The sequence below is a fragment of the Sitodiplosis mosellana genome, unplaced genomic scaffold, assembly GCF_009176505.1.
Source record: "Sitodiplosis mosellana isolate CC-2019 unplaced genomic scaffold, AAFC_SMos_1.0 Smas_scaffold_1, whole genome shotgun sequence".
In the NCBI taxonomy this organism is placed as follows: Eukaryota; Metazoa; Arthropoda; class Insecta; order Diptera; family Cecidomyiidae; genus Sitodiplosis; species Sitodiplosis mosellana.
The window spans coordinates 15,867,598-15,890,594 of record NW_022595244.1 but is presented as its reverse complement, the minus strand read 5'-3'; the positions used below and the strand labels follow the sequence as shown (position 1 = coordinate 15,890,594).

The window sequence follows — 22,997 nt, the reverse complement described above, 5'->3', positions numbered from 1 at the left end:
AATTTACAGTCATGGAAATTTAATTAGGACCGGCATTGAAATTTCAGTTTTTTTCCCATTAATTCTGTTATTTTACAAAAAAATATTCATGAAATAATGTTTATGAGAATATTTGAAGTTTTTATAAATGGACTAGACTATCAATTTCATTATTTTCGGTAATGGATATCATTTATTGATGAAATTGCCCAAAAACTGCGGGAAAAATAATTAAGACCTTCCATACAAAAAATGACAAATTTTTTCGAAAAATCGGAAAATTTATCATTTGTTTGACAAAATTCACTCCACCGATGGTCGTATTTAATTGAAATACATTTTTTCCACATTACCATTTAATAGATTTCAAATTTCTTAACAAATTCGAAAAGTTACAGACCAAACTAAACTTTATAGCATTTTTTGTATGAAAAATCGTGGAAGAATCATAGTTTGAAATTTCAATGCCGGTCCTAATTAAATTTACATGACTGTATGATAATAATCAAAATGGTGTGATACCGTTTGGAAGGGTTCTGGTGATAATGGTGGAAATGTTGGTTTATTATAATTCGATTCAATGCATATAGATACAAATATATCGCCTCGCCCATTGTCAACTGGAACCGATACCGCAACGGCCAACTATCCAATAAAATCATGAAATTTTGTGAATGTTTGATTGACATCAAAGTCAAAATAGAAAAAACTCACTGCGATGCCTGTGTTGTAGGGAGAATACGAAGTGAATCGCTTTGATCGAGAGTGTTTTGGTGATGTTGCAATCATTGGTGTTCCCACGATAATTAACAATGATATTGCAACAGTGACTTCATTCCGAACCATTTCGTCTATGAAAATATATCGACAGAAGTGGAAAATACTTTTTTAGCGAATGGAATTGCGACTTATGACGACAACTTCTCACAAAAGAGAACTGAATTTGAAAAAAATTCGAATTGATCCATACGAATATGCGTATTGGCCAGCGTACCAGGCACTGACTTAAAACATGTAATTAGTATTCATCAATCGAAATTTTCTGAACGCCATTTTTATTGGCCATCAAACTTGATGTGGTTTGTGGCTTTAATTAGCACTTGCCTAACGCTTGTGGTACAACATTCAAACGTGACGCTTGGTTATTTCATTTGGATTTTTGTGCAGAGAACAATATATTTTTCGGTGTAGATGAAAAGTCGAATTTTTGGTCAACAGTAGATTTTATTTGCCATTTTTAATTTCTGTGTACAATTACATCTTATTTTATAACAGTAATCAGATCAAATATTGAAACCGGGCATTTCGAACCATATATTTCATCACATAAATTCTTGTGACCATTTGTTTCTGCTTCGTAGAATCTCTTTGGCAGGCGTTCGTCTCTTGATGTGGTTGGACTGAATCATGGTACCAATGAATTACAATAAATTTCAAGCAATTTTTGGAATAATTACGTAAAAAATAATAATCTTACGTGAATAAAATGTGGACTAAATCACCAAGCACACCATTTCTACTTCCGAATTGATACTGAGCGGCTTCACAAATTGCTTTTAAAAGGCAATTATTTGCACTATATCCGTGTCTGTTGAACAAAATTGAAAGCGAAATTGAAATAAACGCCACAAATTGTAAAAATCAATCGAATTGTGATCATATGAGTCCCCTTACTCTTTCAAATGGTCGACGAAAATTCGATAAAACTTTCGTCGTGTTAAATTTGTATTCCGTATTTGACGCTTTTTCGAAGCATCCAAAGTGTCTTCGTAGATCTTGAATGGAATGTTTTATTTTTTAGTAATTGCTCTTGAAAACACGCAAACGATTAATATCTTACCGTTTTGAATGGAGATGGATCAATTCCATCGGGTGTATCATATTCCGGTACTCCTATTGCAATGGCAAAGCAAAATGAGAGGAAAACATCAGCTCGACCATTATCCAGTGGGTATGCTGCTGCAACTGCCAACTAAAAGTGATTTTGTAATAAATTTAAATGCTTCTGAATACAATATTGAGTGAAAAACTTGCCCCAAAACCTGATTGATACGGATAATAAGATATTCGACGAGGTTTGCGCAATAAAATCTCGCTTTTTGTGTGTGATTCGATCTTTGATGGAGGTTCTGCATCGCATTTAAGTGCTAAAAATATATACAACAAACTGAGAATCACTACTAAATTCATTTGAAAACCAAATCGAAACGTTTTACATGTGACGCGCTGAAACGGTTAACTGTCAATAAAATGGCCTAAAGAGATTCAACTCTATGATTAACAACTTCAGTAAACTCAAGTCTTAAAACTCTTTTTGATCAATTAAATCGTTTAACAGTTCTCTTTGACAACTCTGAAATGGATAAATTCCACGAAAAAAGTAACAACAAAAGGCGGTATCTGTGTATTTTCAATGAAACTTAGGCTCTAAAACGATTTATTTACACAAACAAAATCGGAATGGTAGGAATGAAAAGAAAAACGTGAGAGATTATAAGTTGTAACTTTATTATCATCGTTGTTCAAATAAACTGATCCAATCGAATATACTTTTTGGACAATTTTTGCTATAGTGTTTGCACATATTTATCGTTCCGTGAATTTCAGCATCGTAAAAGTCGTAGAGAATATTCTCATTAGCTGATGATGACGGCCTAAAAAGAGAAGAGTCATGACTTGAGAAGATGTCAACCTTTAGAATTGTGGAATTTTTCTTCAAAAATTTACGTGAATATGATATGCATTATGTCACCAAGAACGCCGTTATGTAAACCAAGTGGAATTTCGGACGCTTCACATATTGCGCGCAGCAAGCAATCATGGCCGTTGTAACCAGCACTGAAAAAAAATGCAAAAACTTGATGAAATATGTTCAAAATAAAAAAAAATAATTTAATTATAAACGAAAAAAAAACGTCAACTGGATACTAACGCATTCAATTTCCTTTCGATGGTTTTGTAGATATTTCTCCGATTTATTAAACTCCTTTTTGTTTTCGATGACACCGATGTTTCACTTGCTGTAGGTAGCTCGTCTGATTTGTCACTTTCAATACTACTTTCGTTTCGATCTGTTTTTTCAGTTGTCGGTTTTGAACTGGTTGCTTCAGAACCAAATGAGCGCACCAATTGTAACTACAATGAAATAATTCCATAAGTTTTTTTAATTCAATCACTTGAAATTCAAGTGAGGAAAATTCGCGAGAATTAAATTTAAAAAATCATACACGATCCAAAGGGCCAGGTATATAATCTGAGCCTTGAAATGGGCTATTATAATTTGCTTCGAAATTGTACGAAAGAAACACATTCTTGCGATCATCCAATGGAATGGCAATTGCGGCGAGAATCTAAATGTCACAATAATTTTTACAAAATATTATTTTTTTCTGTTTGAAAAAAAAGGGGGAAATAATTCAACAAGTCTCCTACACCGATTGTGCTCGATGGTGGAAACAAAAGTGCACGTTCTTTGCGAATGTTTGCTTCGTCGATTGCACAGCTGTCGTGTTCACAACTTGAAACCGTCACGATTTTTATCAGCCATATTAAACACAAGCAAACAATTTGATTCATGTCAAAAATCATTATTACGATCGATTTTCAGCTTCAAATTTCAAGCTTCACTTTTGATTAATAAGTTGATGAAGTTAGTATGTCACAAAAAAAAAGACTCTTCTAACAGCGTTGCCTGATTTCAAAATCGAATCCGTGTTAATTCCCGTAGCGACCAAGTAATTGCTAAAATTGAACTATTTTTAGTTGAAATTGCACCGTACATACGAGCCATGGCGAAGAACAGCCAAGTGCGCAATATTGGCTCAACCTATTATCGTGTCATTGTTCTGCATTCCATTATGTAAATGTTATACTTTAACAAGTCCAATAGGCGTAATAAAGCAATAATGGTGATGATTAACCGCAACACGTACGCGGTGCCAGCAAGATGTTACATTGTTGTTGAACGTATTCATGAGATTCAAGCGGTGTGAGTGAAATCTCTGATTGCAAAGTTCATCGACCATGTTTCATAACTTGGATTTTGTGGTGTGAATATCGTTGCCGACTTTTCGCGGTGAACTTGACAATTACCTTTGATTAAAATGATGCGAGGCATTTTATCCACTTTTCATTTTCTTCTTCTTTTACCTAGCTATTGAGAATAAAATATCTGAAAATAATTCAATGCATGCTTTTCATAAAGGTAAAATTCACAAAAAATTCTCAATTTCGAATAATCTTTATTGACATTGTCTACATCATTTTCCTTGATTCAATCGATACCATATGGGAAACCAGGTCCAAGAAGCTGATTTTGCACTCTTCAACATAGCGTTGGCATTCTTGCAATTGTCCATGATATTCGGCCTCATAGTAAATCGATTCGATATTTTCCGCCTTTGATGACGATGGCCTATAATAATTGATTGAAAAGAAAATTAATATCTTAAGATTCACACTTGACTTAACACTTGTTACTACCACAGTAATTCAGACGAAGTGTAAACTTACGTAAATAAAATATGGAAAATGTTGCCAAAAACGCCATTGTTCTCATAAAACGGTGTTTCCGATGTTTCGCAAATCGTTCGTAAAAGGCAAGAAGTTCCATTATATCCATAGCTGTAATAAATTTTTTGTAGATTTTTCATTTTTTTTTTTGTATGAAAATCACGTTTATTGACGGATTAATTGGTCAAAGAACTTTGTTCAAAAAAATACAAAACAAATAAATGACTTACGAAGTAATTTGTTGCTCAATAATTCTGTAAAAGTTCTTTCGTGTGTACACATTCTTCTTATCGGAAAAGTGTCTCAATCGATTATCAACTATTGTGCCATGCACATCACGTTTTACCTCATTGTCGCCGATGAACTAGAATAGATGTTATTTTTTATTTTTGAAAATGAATCAAAATTTGATGCATAAAATCAATGAATACCTACCGGCGCTTTGAATTTCGACAAAAATGTTTCAGCACTTGCGAGCCCATAATGAGCTTCAAAATTGAATGCCATATAAACGCGTTGCCTATTAACTGCACTTGTTGGAATGGCCAGAGCTACCAAATACTGAAAACGAAATATGTTTCTTATAATTGAGTTCAAAATGCAATTTTTCGCTTTATTGATTTTGTTTAGAAAATTGAGGGAAAAAAATCGCGTGAAAAATTCCGCAATCACAAATTCAACTCACACCAATTCCACTTGTTTGCAAAAAAACGAAACGCTTATTTCGTTCATGCTCCTCGTTATCATTCTTCGATGCGATGGAATTGTTGATATGTTGACATACAATTAGTAGGATGGTGATGACAACGGTGCACAACGATTGTTTCATGTTGATCTCTTTGTTTCACTGCAACGTTGATTAATTCAATTAGCTGTATACACAAAATATTCCCACGTATTTCACAAAGATATGATTCGAGAGTGGAAAATATTGGCAGCTGGATGAGAACAGTTGCTTCGATTGCCAACCGTTGCTCAGACAAAACTAGTTTGTATCGAATATTTCGCATTGACAGTGGTACCTCAGAGCCAAGTGTGAGCCAGGCAATCGATTGTAATTAATACATTTTGTTGGAACACGTTTCACTCTTTCAAATTAGAGCGAGCCAATGTTTAGAATCATCTCAACTAATTGCAACATGGTCTTGTGCTAAATACCAGAACAAACAGAACAGAAATTAAGAAAATATAGACCAAATAATGAATATCGAACATCCGAACAAAGATAGAACGTACCGCAACAATTTCAAATGATAACCAGAAAATCTTCCATTGCAAAATGTAGCATTTTAATGAGATGCTGATTGTGAATCATATCTTGTGTTATGATGATGAAGAGTAAATATTTTTTTTGCCGATTTTTCTGCCAACAAATTTCGAATAAATTTACGGTGCTTTTCATTGAATCGCAGAAAATGCATAAATTTACGGAATCATAACGCTAACGCTAATTCACAATACATGCTGCTGTTTCATTTCATTCCCCATATATAATGCTAATCAAACGAAATGGTCGAGATTTCACTTTACAATTTTCTATAGAAAGGAAATCATGAGAAATCCTACGCTCCATTTAGCTTTGCTATTTGTAGTTTTTTTCAAAACAATAGTTGCATTCGATCATCGGACCAAGCGATTTTTGCCATTTGTTCGCAGAAATTCGGCAGTTGTGCAGGTAATTGTGTGGTTAAAGTGATTCATACACTAATTTTTTGATTATTTTTCGCGAAAAAAAGGATTAAAAGCGGAACGTGTTAAAAATCGTATAAATTTTTGTTCATTAGATGATTGCTGGTGTTGGTCTACCGGTCGAGTTAAATCTGGAATCGGTGACCATGGGATTTGTTTTCAAATCTGGCTTCGTTTTGCCAATGAATGGTTCTGATTTTTGGGCTGTTCTTTCAGATCCATTCAGCTCGACCTCACATCCAATCACGGTTTTCGAACGATCGATTGACGAGAGTGACGATGAGTCGAAAGGTTTCGATAATGAACAGAATGAAAAGTACGAGAGACATCATGTAAATGCAGAAATTGTGGAAAGTGGCACCGAGACAACTGAATCACACTTCGACAGTGTAGAGGATGCAGATGAAACCAATAGACTCGCATCAACGCGCTGGCTCGTCTATAAAGGATTAGCCGAAATCGCAGAAAAGTTGGAATTTTTTAATTTTTTCATGAAAATTTTTGGTCGTCAAAACTTTATTTCAATTAAAAATACGAAAAATTTCGATTGATTGAAATAATTGTAGGGTTTCACTTTATTAAAACTCATTTTATCTACTCTGGTTTTTAGCAATGGGATGGCCGGAAAGGCGTGTGTTTTGAGGAGCATTTGTGAGTCAGCACATACATCGTTCGATTATTCGAATGGCATCCTTGGAGAGTTGTTTCATGTTATTATGTCGTTAGTATTCAATCCAATTTTTATCTATCAAAATCTCCATTTTCTGAAAATAAAAGCTTAAATTGTTATTTTTAGACCATCACTCACCACTGACCACATTACTCATTACGAAGACAACGAATATTTGCATGCTGAAAAACTTGGGCAAGAAGGTGCACCGTGTGAACATGTATTTAATGACTGTACTACGTCGATATTGGATCAATTTACGGGAATTTATACAACAAAACCAAATGAATTATTTACATAGGCTTACAATCAACCAATTACAATCTCAGGAAAAAAAATCTGCTTTCAAACTCAATTTTTGGGTTCATTTCTATAGCTTATGAAAATGGGCTATTTCAAATCCATCCTATTTGTTACTGACACTAAAAATACTGATAAATATTTACAGGAGGAAGGTCATGAATAAAATTGAAATTGGATCAGTTACCAGTGAAATACATGTATGTCAAGAGCATAATTATCCAGTGAATTTTATCTAAAACTTTTGATTGAGTATAGTTTTAATATATTGCTACCTATTAAAATCAAATAAACTGTAACTATCAAAGGAATGCTCTAGTTTAAAAGCTAATACATCTCATTTTCATGTCCCAAGCCAGTAGTGGTCAGTTTTTAACTGCATCGAATCGGACAACGATAATTGACAAAAAATGTGTCGCTTTTTTTGGGAAAGCAAACAAAAAGAAAATATGTCATTGTTCTACATGTAGCGTGTATTCTAGCGTTGAATTCGAAAGGTTAATTAACACGTATCTCTTTCCAGTCAAAAGTGTCTGGATATTTAGATGTGCCAGAATCATTCATAATTTGGAGCTCGTCTGTGATTTACTTCTTGAAGAATCGAAGCTTATAAACATACCATTCTTCTAACTGTGTCTAAATTCAGTTGAGCTAAAGTTGTAGATATTTCGGTTTTTCAATTGATTGTAGTAGAATCGCTGGTAGTTCGACGTAAAGAAAAAAAATGTTTCGGAAATTATATTTGTTTGATTTTTTATTGTTTCTATCAATATGTGTATCAAAATCGGAGTATCGATCAAAGCGTTTTTTAACATTTCCACGTACATCACCTACACGTTTGCAAATGATTGTCGGTATCGGTGTTCCGGTGGATTTAGAAATTGAATCCGTTACTATCGGCTGGGTAAACAAATCGGAGTTCTTTTTGCCAGAAAATGCATCCAATTTTCTTTCATTCTTAAATGATCCATTTGACCTAACGACCCGACCTATTGATGGATTTTATGTGCGGAAAAAGCGTGAAGAAGAGGATTTTGAGAATAAACCAAATAATTTTATGCTTGAAGAACCAAAACCAACAGAAAATCCAGTTAAAATAGCCGAAAATACCGTCGATGGTTTCGATAGTGAAGCAAATGAAAAGTTCGAAAGACACACAGTTGAAGCGGAAATAGTGGACAGTGGAACCGAAGACTTGGACTCTGATCATGATGATGAAACTATAAATGGAATGTCGGAAGCCGATTATTGGAATCAAGAAGATCATGCGGAATGGTTGAGAGAAGTGCATCCAAAACAACCGAAAAATTTGGCATTGGTACGTTGGGGCATTTATAAAAGTATTGCACTTTTGGCTCAACGGTGAGTACACGATTTTTTGAATTGGAATTAAAATCCCAGAAATTAATCAAAATAATTATGGCATAAACAATTGTAGACAAGGACTTGCCGGAAGATCATGTGTGTTGAGGAGTATCTGCGAGTCAGCACATACATCATTTGACTTCTCAAATGGCATACTCGGTGAATTGTTACACATTGTCATGACGTAAGATGCAAATTTAATGCAAATTTTGGGCGGAAAAATCTACAAGAATAATTTCTTTTCCAGGCCATCATTAACCAAAGATGAGGTCAGCGATCACACCGACAACGAATACCATCACGCCGAAAAGCTGGGAGAAGACGGTGCACCATGTGAACATATTTTCAAAGAGTGTAAGATGTCGATATTAGATCAATTTAGTGGGATTTATACACCAATGTTGGACATAATTCGTAAATTTCCTGTGTGATTTTTTGTCTAGGATAAAAGAAATTTCCAATAAAACAATTTTGTATACTAATTAAACACTCATGAAACAGGTGTCATTAACTTCATTCTTTTACTGTATATGTTAAGATTCTACTTTTTTAGATGAGTCAAAGCGTGTTCGTCTAGAATTCCGATAGAAAAATAATTGAATGTGGAAAAGAGGAAAGACTAAGATTTGCACACAGGTCAAATGAATACTAATTAATACGGCATGACACGAAATGTTGTGCTTCAATCTATTAATTATTTCATTTGATACTCATTTTTCGATGGATCTCAGTTCGAATCGTTACTGTTTCTTTTTGAACTATGAACAAACTCAAAGATTGCATAGTTTTCGTTTTATTTTTGTTGATTATACTGGGGGTGGATTCCTTCGAACATCGCCGAACTCGTCGTTTCTTAACATTTCCGAGATCACAACCTACTCAAGTGAAGGTGAGTATGATGCATAATTTTAATTGATTCCTTATTAACGTATTAAATCTGCATAGATTATAGCTGGCGTTGGTATACCGGTTGACTTGGAACTCGAATCGGTAACAATTGGCTATGTTTTCAAGGGGCAATTCTTTTTGCCTGAAAACGCGTCGAATTATTTAAATCCTCTAAATGATCCATTTGATCTGACAACTCGACCCATAACGGGAATGAATCGAAAACGACGCTTCGTGGACGGGCCACAGTCAACCGAACCACCTAAAATGGAAATGGACGATTATCATGGTTTCGATGAGGAGCAAAATGAAAATGTTGAACGACACCAAGTTGATGCTGAGGTTATTACAAGTGGAACGGAATCCTCAATTGATACAGACGAAATTATTGACGATGGACTTTGGATTGATCAAGATAATTCATATGATAATGATCCAAGATCATTAAAAGTTGCACAATACCTTGGAACATCACGATTTTCTCTCTATAAAGGAATGGCAGCAGTTGCTGACAGGTTTGATTTGTTTAGTATATTTTGTTTTTTCACACATTGACGCAAACCAAGAAATAAAACAATTAAATAAAAATGTGATACGGTTCCAATTTATTTTGTTTATAGTAAAGGATTATCGGGGAAGTCATGTGTATTGAGAAGCATTTGCGAATCGGCTCACGCACAATTTGATTATTCGAACGGAGTTCTTGGCGAAATGATGTATGTCATCATGACGTAAGTTGATCACATTTTGTATCACTAAAATATAGATCACTAGAGTTGATGGAGAACTCTTTTCAGACCATCTGCTACACAAGATGAAGTGTCCGATTATTCCGACTATGAATACTATCGTGCTGAAAGACTTGGGAGAGAAGGTGCACCCTGCGAACATGTTTTCAAAGAATGCAAAATGTCGATTCTTGACCAATTTACTGGAGTTTATACGCCGACAATGGATCTGCTTAACTATATTGTAAATTGATTTGAATTAGTGACATATTGTAAAACGAAAATAAAAATATTAGAATAAAATTTGACAAAATGGCTTTGTTTTCATATCATAAATTTTGAAATAACAATTTTATTTCATTATAACATTCTTTAATTTCGTTGTGTTGAAATTTTCGTTTTTGTCATATATTTCAGGTAAAAATGTGTTGCTAATTGTTTTTATGGAGCAATCCAGCTCAAAATTCCTATTCATGTTACCAACAGCATGAAAACAACGGCCATAAGAAACAAATAAAAATCATCACGTTTGTCCAGTGATAAATTCAACATAACTTCCATTTGTTAGTTTCATTTTAATTAACTAGAATCCGTTATGAGGGTATTAACATCTTTTGTAAAAGTTACCATGCATAATAATTAATCGAACATGACACAATGTTTTGTGTAAGTCTGTTGTCGAACTATTCTAAATTAGTTCAACAGTCAATTTTGAACTCGAGTCGATTCGCATCTTCTGTCAAGAGTAATCAATCATGAATAAGTTCAATGTGTGCACATTTATAGCTTTTACTATTATAATTACCTGCATCAATTCAACGGGGCATCGATCACGGCGTTTTCTCTTGTTTCCACGGAGTGGAACACAGCGTATACAAGTAAATAAACCATTTTTTAGATTTCTATTCGAAATCATTTGACAAAAACGCGAAATACCCTTTTTCCATAGATTATAACGGGCGTTGGTCTGCCAGTTGACTTAGATCTAGAAACGGTGACAATCGGTTATGTGTTCAAGGCAGAATTTTTCATACCCACCAATGTATCGACATATACCAATTTTATAGCTGATCCATTTGATGTATCAACTCAACCGATTTCAGTTTTTGATCGACGTCGACGTTCACTTGAAGAACCAAAACCAACCGAATTGCCCGAGAAAATGCTAATCGATTCTCGTGGTTTCGATAGTGAACAAAATGAAAAGTACGAACAGCATCAAGTTGAAGCAGAAGTAGTTGACAGTGGAACGGAGAAACCCAATGATTTCAATGAAATTGATTATGATGAACTATCGGTTCCGAAAGACCATAAATATCATGACGATCCAATGTCATTGAAAGTTCCACAAAACACAGCAACATCACGATGGACACTTTATAAAGGAATAGCCGCGATGGCTGAAAGGTTGGAACCATGTCTTTTTGTTTTTGGATTTTAAGAAGAATTGAACGAAATAAACATGAACAAATCATTATTGAATCTCTCACAGTAAAGGGCTTGCTGGCAAACCGTGCGTACTAAGAAGTATTTGCGAATCGGCTCATACACCATTCGACTATTCGAATGGAATTCTGGGTGAAATAATGCATATTGCTATGTCGTAAGTTTATTGAAATCGAGAGAAAAATATGTGGAACAAAGAATGAAAATTGTTGTTTTTAGGCCATCAACTTCCCACGATGAAATAGTCGATCACACGGATAATGAATATTTACACGCTGAAAAGTTGGGCAGCGAAGGTGCACCATGCGAATATGTATTCAATGAATGTAAAGCATCACTGCTCGAGCAATTTTCTGGTGTTTATACACCGATAATGGATACACTCAAGCGGATCAAAATATGAGTCAATCGACAATAAATGAGAGCATTGATTCGTTCAAGCTAGAAAAAGTGTTTGATGTCATGCGAATTATTCACTGAATATTATTCAATAAGATATTCTAAGCAAAAAGTAAATAAATATTCTTGAATCAATTTTCTGGTGTTTGTATAACGTTACATTTCGAATAGCAAATAAATCAAATACATTGTAGATATTTTTGGAATAGCCAACAATTTTGTTACATTTCTTATGGAACCAATTCGTCTCACAGTTAAGAATTCCATACACATTTGTGTACAAAATCAATCTTGCTCTATATTTTTACTTACATTCCAATTGAAACCGTTACGTCGTTTGTAAAACGGTTAAAGTGGTGTTAATTGATAAACCATGATTTTCGACTTTACGCTAGACATAAGTTTGTACCTCATTACAAATATTTTTATCTGCAGTACTGCAGTTAATTTCAGACATATCACAGATAAGTTCATTATTATTCAGTTGCAAGTATTTCGTGGTGCTAAACCATGAATAAGTTCAAACGGTGGGTATTTGTCATTTTGATTTTGTGTAATACGCTTGTGAGTTCATTGGGCCATCGATCTCGCCGTTTTCTGACATTCCCTCCGACAGCGCCTACTCGTGTACAGGTAAGAATGCATCCAAATCGAATTTAGTGCAATTAATATGGTAAAATTGCCTTTTGAAGTGGTCATAAAATATCACATTTAATGTAGATCATATCCGGTATCGGTATTCCAGTGGATTTAGAGCTTGAGTCAGTGACAATTGGCTATGTGTTTAAAGCAGAATTTTTCTTACCCGAAAATGCGTCGAATTATCTGAACGGTTTGGCTGATCCATTTGATATAACAACTCGACCGATAACGGGGCGTCGAAGACGATTTATTGAAGAAACAAAATCCACCCAAGTGCCAGAAAATACATTAAATGATTATCAAGGCTTTGATAGCGAACAAAATGAACGATTTGAAAAGCATTTAGTTGATGCGGAAATTATTGAAAGTGGAACGGTGGCAACAAGTGATGTTGATGAATATTCGGATGAAAGGTCATGGTTTGAACCGGAACATTTCGATAGATCTAAAGATCCAACAGCATTGAAGGGGCCACAAAATTTGGGAACGACACGTTGGACCATTTACAAAGGGATGGCCGCCATCGCAGAAAGGTAGGATTTTTCTGATTTCAGACAAGAAAAAATGTTGTCGAATTCAATCTGGTGCATTGTAATTATTTTTACTCCTAGTAAATTACGTCTAAATTAAATTGTAAAATATGTGTTGAAATCTTCGTAGCAAGGGATTGTCTGGCAAACCGTGCGTATTGAGGAGCATATGCGAATCGGCTCATACTCTGTTTGACTATTCGAATGGGATTATTGGCGAATTAATGCATATTGTTATGTCGTAAGTTTAAATTAATGATTTTTTTTTTCAAGAGAAAAGAGGAAATCATTTTTGTTTATATTTTAGGCCATCAGCTACGCAAGATGAAATCTCCGATTATTCAGATTTGGAATATTACCGCGCAGAAAGGCTTGGCAAAGAAGGTGCACCATGTGAGCGTGTGTTCAAAGACTGTCGAATATCGATTCTTGAGCAATTTACCGGTGTTTATACGCCAATAATGAATATGCTCAGTCGTCTCATTGATTAGCCCATATTCAATAAAACATTTTTATTTCTATGAAATGAAAAAAAAACAAATCGATTTAAATTTTCTCTTTTTTTTATTCCAACTTCAACGTAGAATTCCATCCATAAGTAAGTAAAAAGTCGTAAAAAATGTGCATTAACAAATTTTTTTTTTGTACAAAATAGAAGAAGTTTGTCAAGAAAAGATAGGGATGTAGACATGGAATGTCTGAAAATTTCGGTTAAATCATATACAATTTCTCATAATAATGTTTATTGTAAAATTGAAAGTTAATCCGAATGTGTTGTTAAATGACTGTCATTCAAATTGTTATGCATCGTAAGTGCTGGCTGAAACGTTGCCACCAGTACCGGTCCAGTTTGTGTGAACGAATTTACCTTCTTTGCCGAGCAATTCGTAGGTGTGGGCACCGAAGTAATCACGTTGTGCTTGCAACAAATTGGCTGGCAATTTTTCTGCACGATATCCATCGTAGAAGGCAAGAGCGGCTGACAATGCTGGCACTGGAACGCCCCATAGAACGGCTTGGCTAACAACTTGACGCCATGATTCTTGGCCACTTTGGATAGCCTTCTTGAAGAAATCGTCCAACAACAAGTTCGACAATTGTGGATTGCGAGTGTATGCTTCTTTGATGTTGCCCAAGAAACGGCTACGAATGATACAACCACCGCGCCACATCAAAGCAATACCGCCGTAGTTCAAATTCCAATCGAATTCTTTGGCTGCTTCACGCATCAACATAAAACCTTGAGCGTACGATACAATTTTCGAGCAATACAATGCATTTTTGATGTGGTTCAAAAATTGTGCACGTTCAGCGACGCTTTTCTTGCCACTTGGACCGCTCAATTGTTTGCTAGCATGAACACGTTCCTCTTTTAATGCGGACAAACAACGGAAAAAGACGGCCTCGCCAATGAGCGTAACTGGTACACCGTATTGCAATGCAGCAATTGCTGTCCATTTACCCGTACCCTTTTGACCGGCTGTATCACGAATACGTTCCAACAAATAACCATTTTCGTCTTTGTAATTCAAAATGTCGCGTGTGATTTCAATCAAAAATGAATCCAATTCGCCTTTGTTCCATTCATCAAAAGCGTTGGCCATTTCCTTTTGATTGAGTCCAAGGGCTTTCATCAAATCGTATGCTTCGCAGATCAATTGCATGTCACCGTATTCGATGCCGTTGTGAACCATTTTAACAAAGTGACCGGCACCACCTTCACCAACCCATTCACAGCATGGATCTGAGCCCGATTTGGCAGCAATCGATTGGAAAATGTCCTTAATCAATGGCCATGCTTCTTTGTGACCACCTGGCATCAATGATGGACCGTAACGTGCACCTTCTTCGCCACCGCTCACACCGGAACCAACGTACAACAGATTCTTCTTCTTCAATTCATCGCAACGACGTGCGGTGTCTTGATATTCCGAGTTGCCACCGTCAATGATCAAATCTCCGGGCGACAATAATGGCACCAATTGGTCAATGAAAGCATCAACAGCTGATCCGGCTATGAAGAAAAAAAAAAAAAAAACATAAAGAAATCATTATTTGTTTCAATTGCAAAAAAAAATGTTTTTCATCGTTTTAATGACAATGATAATGTTGATTTGAAGTGAACTAAATATAAACGATTCTGTTTCCATGTTTGAATGTGTTGTTATCGCTTGAATATAGGCTTGAATACATCTTATCGAAATCATTCTGACATTCAATGATTTTCATCAATCATTTATGCCCGTCTACTCGACAACTTTCCAAATTTCAACCCGGATTTATCTCATGAACCGCAAAATCCAATTAATTCAAACCACGAAATCGAATTGTTCAATGCTCTGAAGCGAAAAAACTATAATACACACGAGAAGCATTTTCTTTCTGTGTGTAGATTGTTTTTACAAAGTCAACGATTGAGTTTGTCAAGGGTACGTTGAGAAAAAACAAAAACAAAAACAAATTTAAAATGTACAATTCATCAACGTATGAAATGTGTTGGCAATAAAATTGTTATTATGCGTACCGAATCAATGCAATAATTAACGAACTGTGTACACTTTCAACCTTTTACTTTGCTTAACCCGATCAGTGTGTGAATGGAATAGCTACATTTTACGATTGCCGATTAATTCAAGGAAAATGCCAAAAAAGAAAAATCCGATTGAACTGACATTTGAATATCAAACGACCGGAGAATACGTATAAGAATCACATACATTCGGAAGGTCATTCGTAACAAATCATTGAAACGTTAAGATTTAATATAGAGCGTCTTATGAAACAAAAAGGTTCTGCGTGACTTCACTTATACTGTTTTGTGCGCGCGCGCCAGTGCAGCAAAGTGCTTTAATGTACGTATGAATACCAAATCGACAACTAGCGCAATCGAATACGTCAAGAATAGTACACTAATCGGAGTGGCTGACGATGATATATGTGTGTATTGTGTACGTGTAATGCAAATCCATTAAATCGCACGGTTAACATTGAATCCGGTCACAGGAACGTAATTACATAACACATAAACGGTTTGCAAAAAAAAACAAATTCGTAATATGCCTTTCAATTGTGTGGATTGTTACATAGCGTAACACTTGAAATACACAATGAAAGGCGACGAGAGTGAACCGAGTAACAAATGAACCCACTTTCTATGAGAGTTACGAAAGTACATACCTTTTACCAAGAGCATAATTTTGCGTGGTGTTTTCAATTTGCTGACCATATCGGCCAATGAGGTAGCTCCAATGACTTTGGTTCCTTTAGCTTCATGGTTCAAGAAATGTGTCACCTAATTCGGATTTAAGGAGAATAAAAATTGTATATGAAACGAGAAAAATAAATCCGGAGAGCAGCAATTTATCAAATTCCATTCATAAATGAGGAAGTCGTTGAGCGAAACGTGTAAAGTTTTTTTTTCTGGTCGTTGTTTTTCGTTAGCTTTATCAAACGAGTTGAAATGTATGAGCTAACCTTATCAACGGTACGATTATAGGCGCACACAACGAATCCATGTGAATCCATATTCAAAATCAAATTTTGACCCATGACAGCCAAACCAATTAATGCAATATCGGCTTTTCTGTGAAAGAAAAAAGCAACAACAACAAATATAACCGCACAGTTCATACGAAATTTGAAAAACGGTAAGGGAAAAAACCCATATCTCAATCAAAATCACACGCAATAAAATGAAAAATAAACACCGAAAGTCATCACTAAAACTTACTGTGACATTTTGAAATGTGAATTAAATTCGGTGGCAAAACAATTGAAAAATTTGTGAAAAAAAAACTGTTTAAATTTTAATTCAAATCAGCAAATTAGAAATGAAATTGGAATGTGTTGTTTCGTTAAAACAAATCACTTAAATCCGAACACCAGCTAAATCGTACGATGACTGAAGCACAATTTGTCGTACGACCGTAGTAAAATATGATGAAATAAGTGGTGTGCGATTCATTTTGACGGCTGCTGCTGTTGCTGTTTCGGTCGTTTCATATTCATTTTGCATGTGTTTTATAAAGCCGTATACGATATTTGCTGGCATACACACGGATCTAGCGTGCCCATGGAAAGGTCATTAACGCATACAAGCACACGAATTTGATGACGCTTTACGCGTCGAACCGATTTGTGCGTTTAAATTTTTACGATGATAATATGTATTGGATGTTGTTGTTGCTGTCACCACCGCGCGTACGCTGTGTGTGCACGACCAACGGAATGAGCAGACCAGAAAATCAGAGCAAAACGGAATAGCTTACATTCATGCCGTTTCAATGAACATGCTTCGTATCAGCCTCAAGACATCGTGATTGTTTTTTTTTCCCTTCTTGGACTGTGTGTGAGAGAAAAAACACATTGCATGAATCAACGCCATCTATTGAATCTGGTGTTGAACCTCTGCTACAATTGACAATATTGAAACAACAACATTCCGATGGAAAAATACATTCAACTTTTTCGTGGTATTTAAAATCAGTAAAATTGACGCAAATGAAACCCAAACAAAACCATTGCCTTATTTTCCTCTAAACATAACAATTTTTTTTTATTCATTTAAATGCTGATGAATGTGTGACATAACAAAAGCTATTGCTTCACTTTTCTTCTGTAAAACTATTGTATATTTCTTTATAAACATTTTCGATTTCATCGTTCGACACAGAATTAATCCATGGGATTCGCTTGAAAGTTCGGCAGAATACTATCAATTGACTTCAAAGGGCTCTGTGATGTGATGTGCATGTTTGTAACTTACTCGTTAGCCGATTGTTTTTCGATGCATAGTCTATCGCTGGAGTACAATTTGCCGATAATTGTCTGCTCGAATTAAACAAGGCGAATGAATGTGTTAATATTTTCATCATATTCTCTGTTTTACGATGTGAAAACTCACCTGTCTTTTGATTATATCCAAGTTTTCATTAGCAAATTGATACTGTTTCTGAACTTCTTGCGCCTGGCTCAAACTTTTGTTGTCTTTGAACGCATCACGAATCCGTCTGAGTGCGTAATTTCTGTAAATCAATGCAAAACACAACAATTTTCGTTGAAACCATCACATTGGATTAGGAAAAATCTCAATTTTATCTGATTTCAAAACCAATTCAAAACACTTACCTAAAGTTATACGAATTGAATTTCTGTGATTCTCGCAAAAGTTGCTTGTAAATTGACAGCACTTGTCCTTTGCTCACTGAACCTGCCATTTTCAATGGGTTTTCTGTCGATCTTCCAAATTTTCTCTCAATAAAACTTTTCTTTTAGGCGTATTATTGAAAAATTGATGTTATTTTGAACGAATTCATGCAATAAAATTGCGTGTCGTATGCTTTTTGACAGTTGACAGTTCTTGAGAGTGGTTTCATACAACCGTCTCTATCGACGAATGTACGTTCGACTCTGTCTAACATGAAACATGAGGCATTTGACTGTCGACGAATTTCATATAAGGCAACACTTCGGTAAATGTCAATGAAGAGTATGTATTGTTGTCACTCTCCCGCCTATCGAATGCTCACATCGAACAATTCAGTCGTCCTCTTCGAACATTCAACAATGAAAAATATGCGTTGTATTGGTGTAAGAGTGTTTTTTTTTTCTTGATTTTTCTTTCTGTATTGGAAAAATAAAGAGAAAACGTAATAAACAGATTACTTGCAGTAGTTATTACTGTCATTGTATAAGACACGCATCGTGAATAGCCACAAAAACGGCAACTCATTTTATGAATGCGATAATGTATATTTAATGACATCGTATTTTTATTTCGCACTTGACTTTCTTGTCCGCTTACGATTCCTGTGGCTTCGGAATGAGAATGAATGTTTGAGAAGGAGCTTCTTTGTTCTCATTTCAATTGTTTCTTATTGAATTTCGGCTAAATTATTCACATACATATGTTGAGGCTTATCATAGGCTGAATCTTCTTTACAAAAAATAATGAAAACTTTTTTTTGACAAAAAAAAAATTTTGATTGAAATAAATATATTTAATAATTGAGAAATTTTTTTTTGTTGCATGTTTGAAAATTAAATTAAAAAGAAAACTGCGAAAAAATCCAATTAACAAACAAAATAATTAATTTTATCGTATGGGAAAATCCTGATAAAAAAAATGCCGTAAACAGTTTTTTTACCCATGAAAATTGCGCATAAAGTAATTTGTTTCAGTTGAGCAATTTCAGGCATTTCTCTTTTTTTTCGATCATATTAATTTAACAGCTCCAGTTGTAACTGTTATTGTTGATTCATTGTTTCGTCGTTCAGCTGAATAATGTATAATTATATACATACGCCTATAAATACATACAATGAGCATTGCTCGTGTGGCCTGCTCGCTCGTTCACTTGCTCGTTGTGGTGTAAAAAGTACACAAAGCCGAAAATAATAAAAAGCCATAGATTTATAATTACACATGACGAACGCATTGCGTTCGTGTGCACACACAAAGAACTGAGCGAAACGGCAATGTCGACGACAAAGTGCCGAAAAGTGTTTCTGCTCTCGCTCGGAGAAGAAGAAATACAAAATGAAATTGAAACACAAAACAAAGCATGAAAAAAAATGAATGATGTGTGACAATGTCTACAAATATAGAGCCAAAACGTATACACCACGAACAGTACAATGGAAACGACATGCAGTTAGCTTGATTCTCGATTCAGTTTGGCTTTTATTGTACGAAAGTAAACGAAAAAGAAATTCCGATGCTTCGGTTCGTTTTACCATGCCGTTCTCCTCTTTGCCATGCAATATGGCTACGATGTGATACGACGATATGAAAATACCTTTGCATCATTTTTGTGCCGCGTTCATGGAAATGCACACTTGTGCCGCTTTGTGGTCGCCCTTTGGTCAAGACGTGTACGCTTTCCTTGAAATGCCGACGAATTGTTTCACTGCCTTTTTTGTTCTTCTTCATGATCTTCGCCACTGATGAAGTTCTTCCGATTTTATTTTATTATCGATGTTGTCCATTTTTTCATCTTCTCTTCTTTCATTAACTTTTGTGGCATTTGGTGTGCTGGGTATGATTTGTTTTTTCTGCCGTCGATGTTCATAATTTTTACGAGCCATAAGTGGTGTGTTCGTTGCGGCAGTTTATAAATCCGAGATAAACTGGTTCTATCAGCAGACCTAAGCTTTCGAATGAAGTCATCAACTGCCAACCGAAAACAGAATCGTCCAAAACAACAAAACGCTTTGACTCCTCTTTTCTTCTCATTTCGAAGGAGATTAAACGAATTGACTGTAAAATCAAGCGTATCAAACCCATGTCGATGGCTGACTTACCGAATAGCCAACTAAATGAGTTTTGCTATACTTCGCAGGGATATTGCGACACAAATTTATTGGGACATTAAATGTTCATTAAAAAGAGACACTCGTTGGGCATGATTGAAACGTGATTATGGAATATCATCGTGAAAAAGGCGCCCAAATGACCAATACCAAACATTCTGTTAATGATGAAGCCATTATTTGAAAACATAATTTTTTTTAAATAAGTTTGACAATTTTTTTATGTGATTTTTTTCGTTTTCTACTTTGGAATAGCCCATACACGTTGTAGATGAAGTTTGTCGCTATATGTTAGAACTAGGCACGAGATATTTCTATAATTGAACCAACTAAAGTGATGAAAAAAACTTGTGATAGTGTGCCAAATATTCTTGATTCTAAGTATGAGATTAATAGCCCAGGAAATTACACATTGTTTAAAAACTTGAAGCAAATGGACGAAGCAAACTAAATGAAATAAATTCCTTAAATTTTACAAATAATAACTTACTCAATCAATGCATGAATCTATGGCAAATTTATATAAATTCTATATGCATTCTCACGTAACTGCTAAAATATGTTCATCGTTGACATTGGTTCATAATATCCAGTCAACTGATGTTCGATATTCATTCAAACGAATTTGTGGGAACACATATGCGGTTTTAGGTAACATTGAAACTATCAAAATAATGTCAAAGTAAATTTTTATCCATTGGGTAAAAATTCATATAGATTTTTGAATAATACGGTCATAGCTCTAAGCTATGTCATTCATTTTGCCGTTAAACTTTTGTCTGTAATGAATAATTTCGAAGTGAAAAAAAAGTAATAAAACAGTAAGCCTCATGAGTTTTCGACGATAATTCATCCTGAAAATAAATTGGTTTTTTAAACGATTCAAGTCATATATAACGTAATGCTTTCGGATACTCAATTTATTCTGTTGAATAGTTTTTATTCTATTTCACACTGCAAAGCTCTGGCTGAATAAAGTAGTTTGGCTGGAAAAGGGTGCAAGTACTGTAACTGTTTTCATATCTCGCCTCGTTAAAAATCTGACTCTTTCCATAAATTATGCAATATTCACACAAGTAGGCACATGAAAACAAAAACAGGTATCATACAACCAAGATGAAAATGCTAGAAAAATAGTCCGATAGTAAACGGTCCAGAAAAACATTTGGTAAACGTTTCCAAAAGGACAAAGGCTATGTAAAGTAATTTTCAATATTATCAATTTGAATTAAGCAATGAAAAAGCGATTAAAATTCGAAGGGACTCAAATATGATTGAATAAGAGACATAATTTTCATTGAAGTTTAAATGCGTTTTAGTTCTCTAATTTAGTCTTAAATCGCTTTAATGTTAGAAATGTTCAGGTGAAGAATGTTATTGGGATTTTTCTGTTTTCAACACCATTATAAATCAATAAGAATTAAAAAAGAAGAAATATCAATAAATTAATTACGATTTATAACAGGCGAAGAAGATAATTGTCTTGCCAAAACGAAAATATCACATCACATTTCAAATACAATGTATAATTATAGATGAAATTAAGATATTTAAATATGCAAAAATTAAATTCATAACTTTTTGAAAATAGAAAATAAAAAAAAAAACAAAATTTGAAAAATGTTAATAGCCAAAAAGTCAACAATATTTACTGTATTCCCTGTGGCTATATGGACTCAAAATAAATACGGAATCATTTTGGTATAATCGAATTTGAATGTATAATTGGCCGTTGCTTCGTTCAGAAGCAATAATCAATCACAGTGTGCCAAATTTTTATTGAAATCGTTCAGCCCCAAAGCTTTAATAATAGCTTCGCAAAAATCGTGTTTGCCAAAAAAAGCGTACAAACGCACACTGGCAGATTTGCAACAAAAATAAAAGCGTTCGACGCGAGCAAGTGAAGTCAATTACCTCGTATTTGCGCATCGTGTTTCGTAAGCATTGCATTTAAATGTAACTCTCCATCGGAGAGTATCAGCAATTCTAATGCTGCTGATTTATAATATGGAAAAGCGGATCGGGAGACAAAAGAAACGGCAAAAAAGCCGAAGAACAACGAAACAAGAGCAAAACGAATAACTGCCGAGTTTGCGCAATACCTTGCAAATGAAATGTGAACGTTTTTTTTCCACATTTTTTATTTGTTTCTTCGTTTTTGCTTCGTTCGTCTTTTTTCCCAGTACGACTACCGTCTGAACACTACAATGCTCGTAATTTATTCTTGCCTTCGTTGGTGCTCTTCTTTTTGATTGCTGTTTCGCACAGTCATTTCGAATGAAAAGGAACATGCCAAAACCGAAGTAATTCACGATGCGCGTTTTGCATATTTTTCATTTATCATTCACCGTGTATGCAGCTCATCGACTGTGAGTGTGTGCGTGTGTGTGGTTGCAGCCAAAACGGTCGAATCGAATATTTATTGTTGGTAATAAAAGTCGCCTCGTTCGCCGTATGAAATATTTATCGCACCAATAGCAATGGCACGAAACAGAACACTGATTAATGTGTCTGTTTAAGGAGAATCTATGTGTGTGG

The 22,997-nt window shown here is 34.9% G+C and overlaps 6 protein-coding genes, 1 long non-coding RNA gene and 1 pseudogene across 7 annotated transcripts; 3 read left to right on the top strand and 5 right to left on the bottom strand.

Moving 5' to 3' along the window:
- Positions 1–1,216: 1,216 nt before the first annotated feature.
- On the bottom strand, positions 1,217–3,567 carry LOC129580376 (uncharacterized; annotated as a pseudogene).
- On the bottom strand, positions 2,608–3,029 carry LOC129568174 (uncharacterized). The gene is made up of 3 exons (XR_008687915.1): positions 2,912–3,029; positions 2,707–2,817; positions 2,608–2,633 (listed from the first exon to the last, which is right to left on the bottom strand). It is a non-coding gene; the product is annotated as an uncharacterized LOC129568174 (long non-coding RNA).
- A 666-nt stretch (positions 3,568–4,233) lies between the features above and the next one.
- LOC129580375 (uncharacterized) lies at positions 4,234–5,439 on the bottom strand. The gene is made up of 5 exons (XM_055470723.1): positions 5,177–5,439; positions 4,927–5,052; positions 4,722–4,855; positions 4,492–4,602; positions 4,234–4,393 (listed from the first exon to the last, which is right to left on the bottom strand). The coding sequence occupies exons 1-5, from the start codon at positions 5,318–5,320 to the stop codon at positions 4,234–4,236; spliced, it is 675 nt and encodes a 224-aa protein (XP_055326698.1). The 5' UTR covers positions 5,321–5,439.
- Positions 5,440–6,072: 633 nt separating this feature from the next.
- LOC129567437 (uncharacterized) lies at positions 6,073–7,369 on the top strand. Its single transcript, XM_055444308.1, has 4 exons — positions 6,073–6,166; positions 6,276–6,649; positions 6,791–6,901; positions 6,977–7,369. Exons 2-4 carry the CDS (start codon positions 6,276–6,278, stop codon positions 7,149–7,151), a joined length of 660 nt encoding a protein of 219 aa, XP_055300283.1. The 5' UTR covers positions 6,073–6,166; the 3' UTR covers positions 7,152–7,369.
- Positions 7,370–10,788: 3,419 nt separating this feature from the next.
- Positions 10,789–11,980, top strand: LOC129580374 (uncharacterized). Its single transcript, XM_055470722.1, has 4 exons — positions 10,789–10,797; positions 11,081–11,538; positions 11,624–11,734; positions 11,797–11,980. Exons 1-4 carry the CDS (start codon positions 10,789–10,791, stop codon positions 11,978–11,980), a joined length of 762 nt encoding a protein of 253 aa, XP_055326697.1.
- A 506-nt stretch (positions 11,981–12,486) lies between these two features.
- On the top strand, positions 12,487–13,639 carry LOC129580373 (uncharacterized). Its single transcript, XM_055470721.1, has 4 exons — positions 12,487–12,609; positions 12,697–13,151; positions 13,279–13,389; positions 13,456–13,639. Exons 1-4 carry the CDS (start codon positions 12,487–12,489, stop codon positions 13,637–13,639), a joined length of 873 nt encoding a protein of 290 aa, XP_055326696.1.
- A 54-nt stretch (positions 13,640–13,693) lies between these two features.
- On the bottom strand, positions 13,694–17,138 carry LOC129564651 (6-phosphogluconate dehydrogenase, decarboxylating). The gene is made up of 4 exons (XM_055438791.1): positions 16,879–17,138; positions 16,623–16,731; positions 16,326–16,440; positions 13,694–15,162 (listed from the first exon to the last, which is right to left on the bottom strand). The coding sequence occupies exons 1-4, from the start codon at positions 16,884–16,886 to the stop codon at positions 13,949–13,951; spliced, it is 1,446 nt and encodes a 481-aa protein (XP_055294766.1). The 5' UTR covers positions 16,887–17,138; the 3' UTR covers positions 13,694–13,948.
- Positions 17,139–17,673: 535 nt separating this feature from the next.
- Positions 17,674–18,537, bottom strand: LOC129564650 (LYR motif-containing protein 4). Its single transcript, XM_055438790.1, has 3 exons — positions 18,276–18,537; positions 18,052–18,172; positions 17,674–17,975 (listed from the first exon to the last, which is right to left on the bottom strand). Exons 1-3 carry the CDS (start codon positions 18,362–18,364, stop codon positions 17,910–17,912), a joined length of 276 nt encoding a protein of 91 aa, XP_055294765.1. The 5' UTR covers positions 18,365–18,537; the 3' UTR covers positions 17,674–17,909.
- Between the last annotated feature and the right edge of the window lie 4,460 nt (positions 18,538–22,997).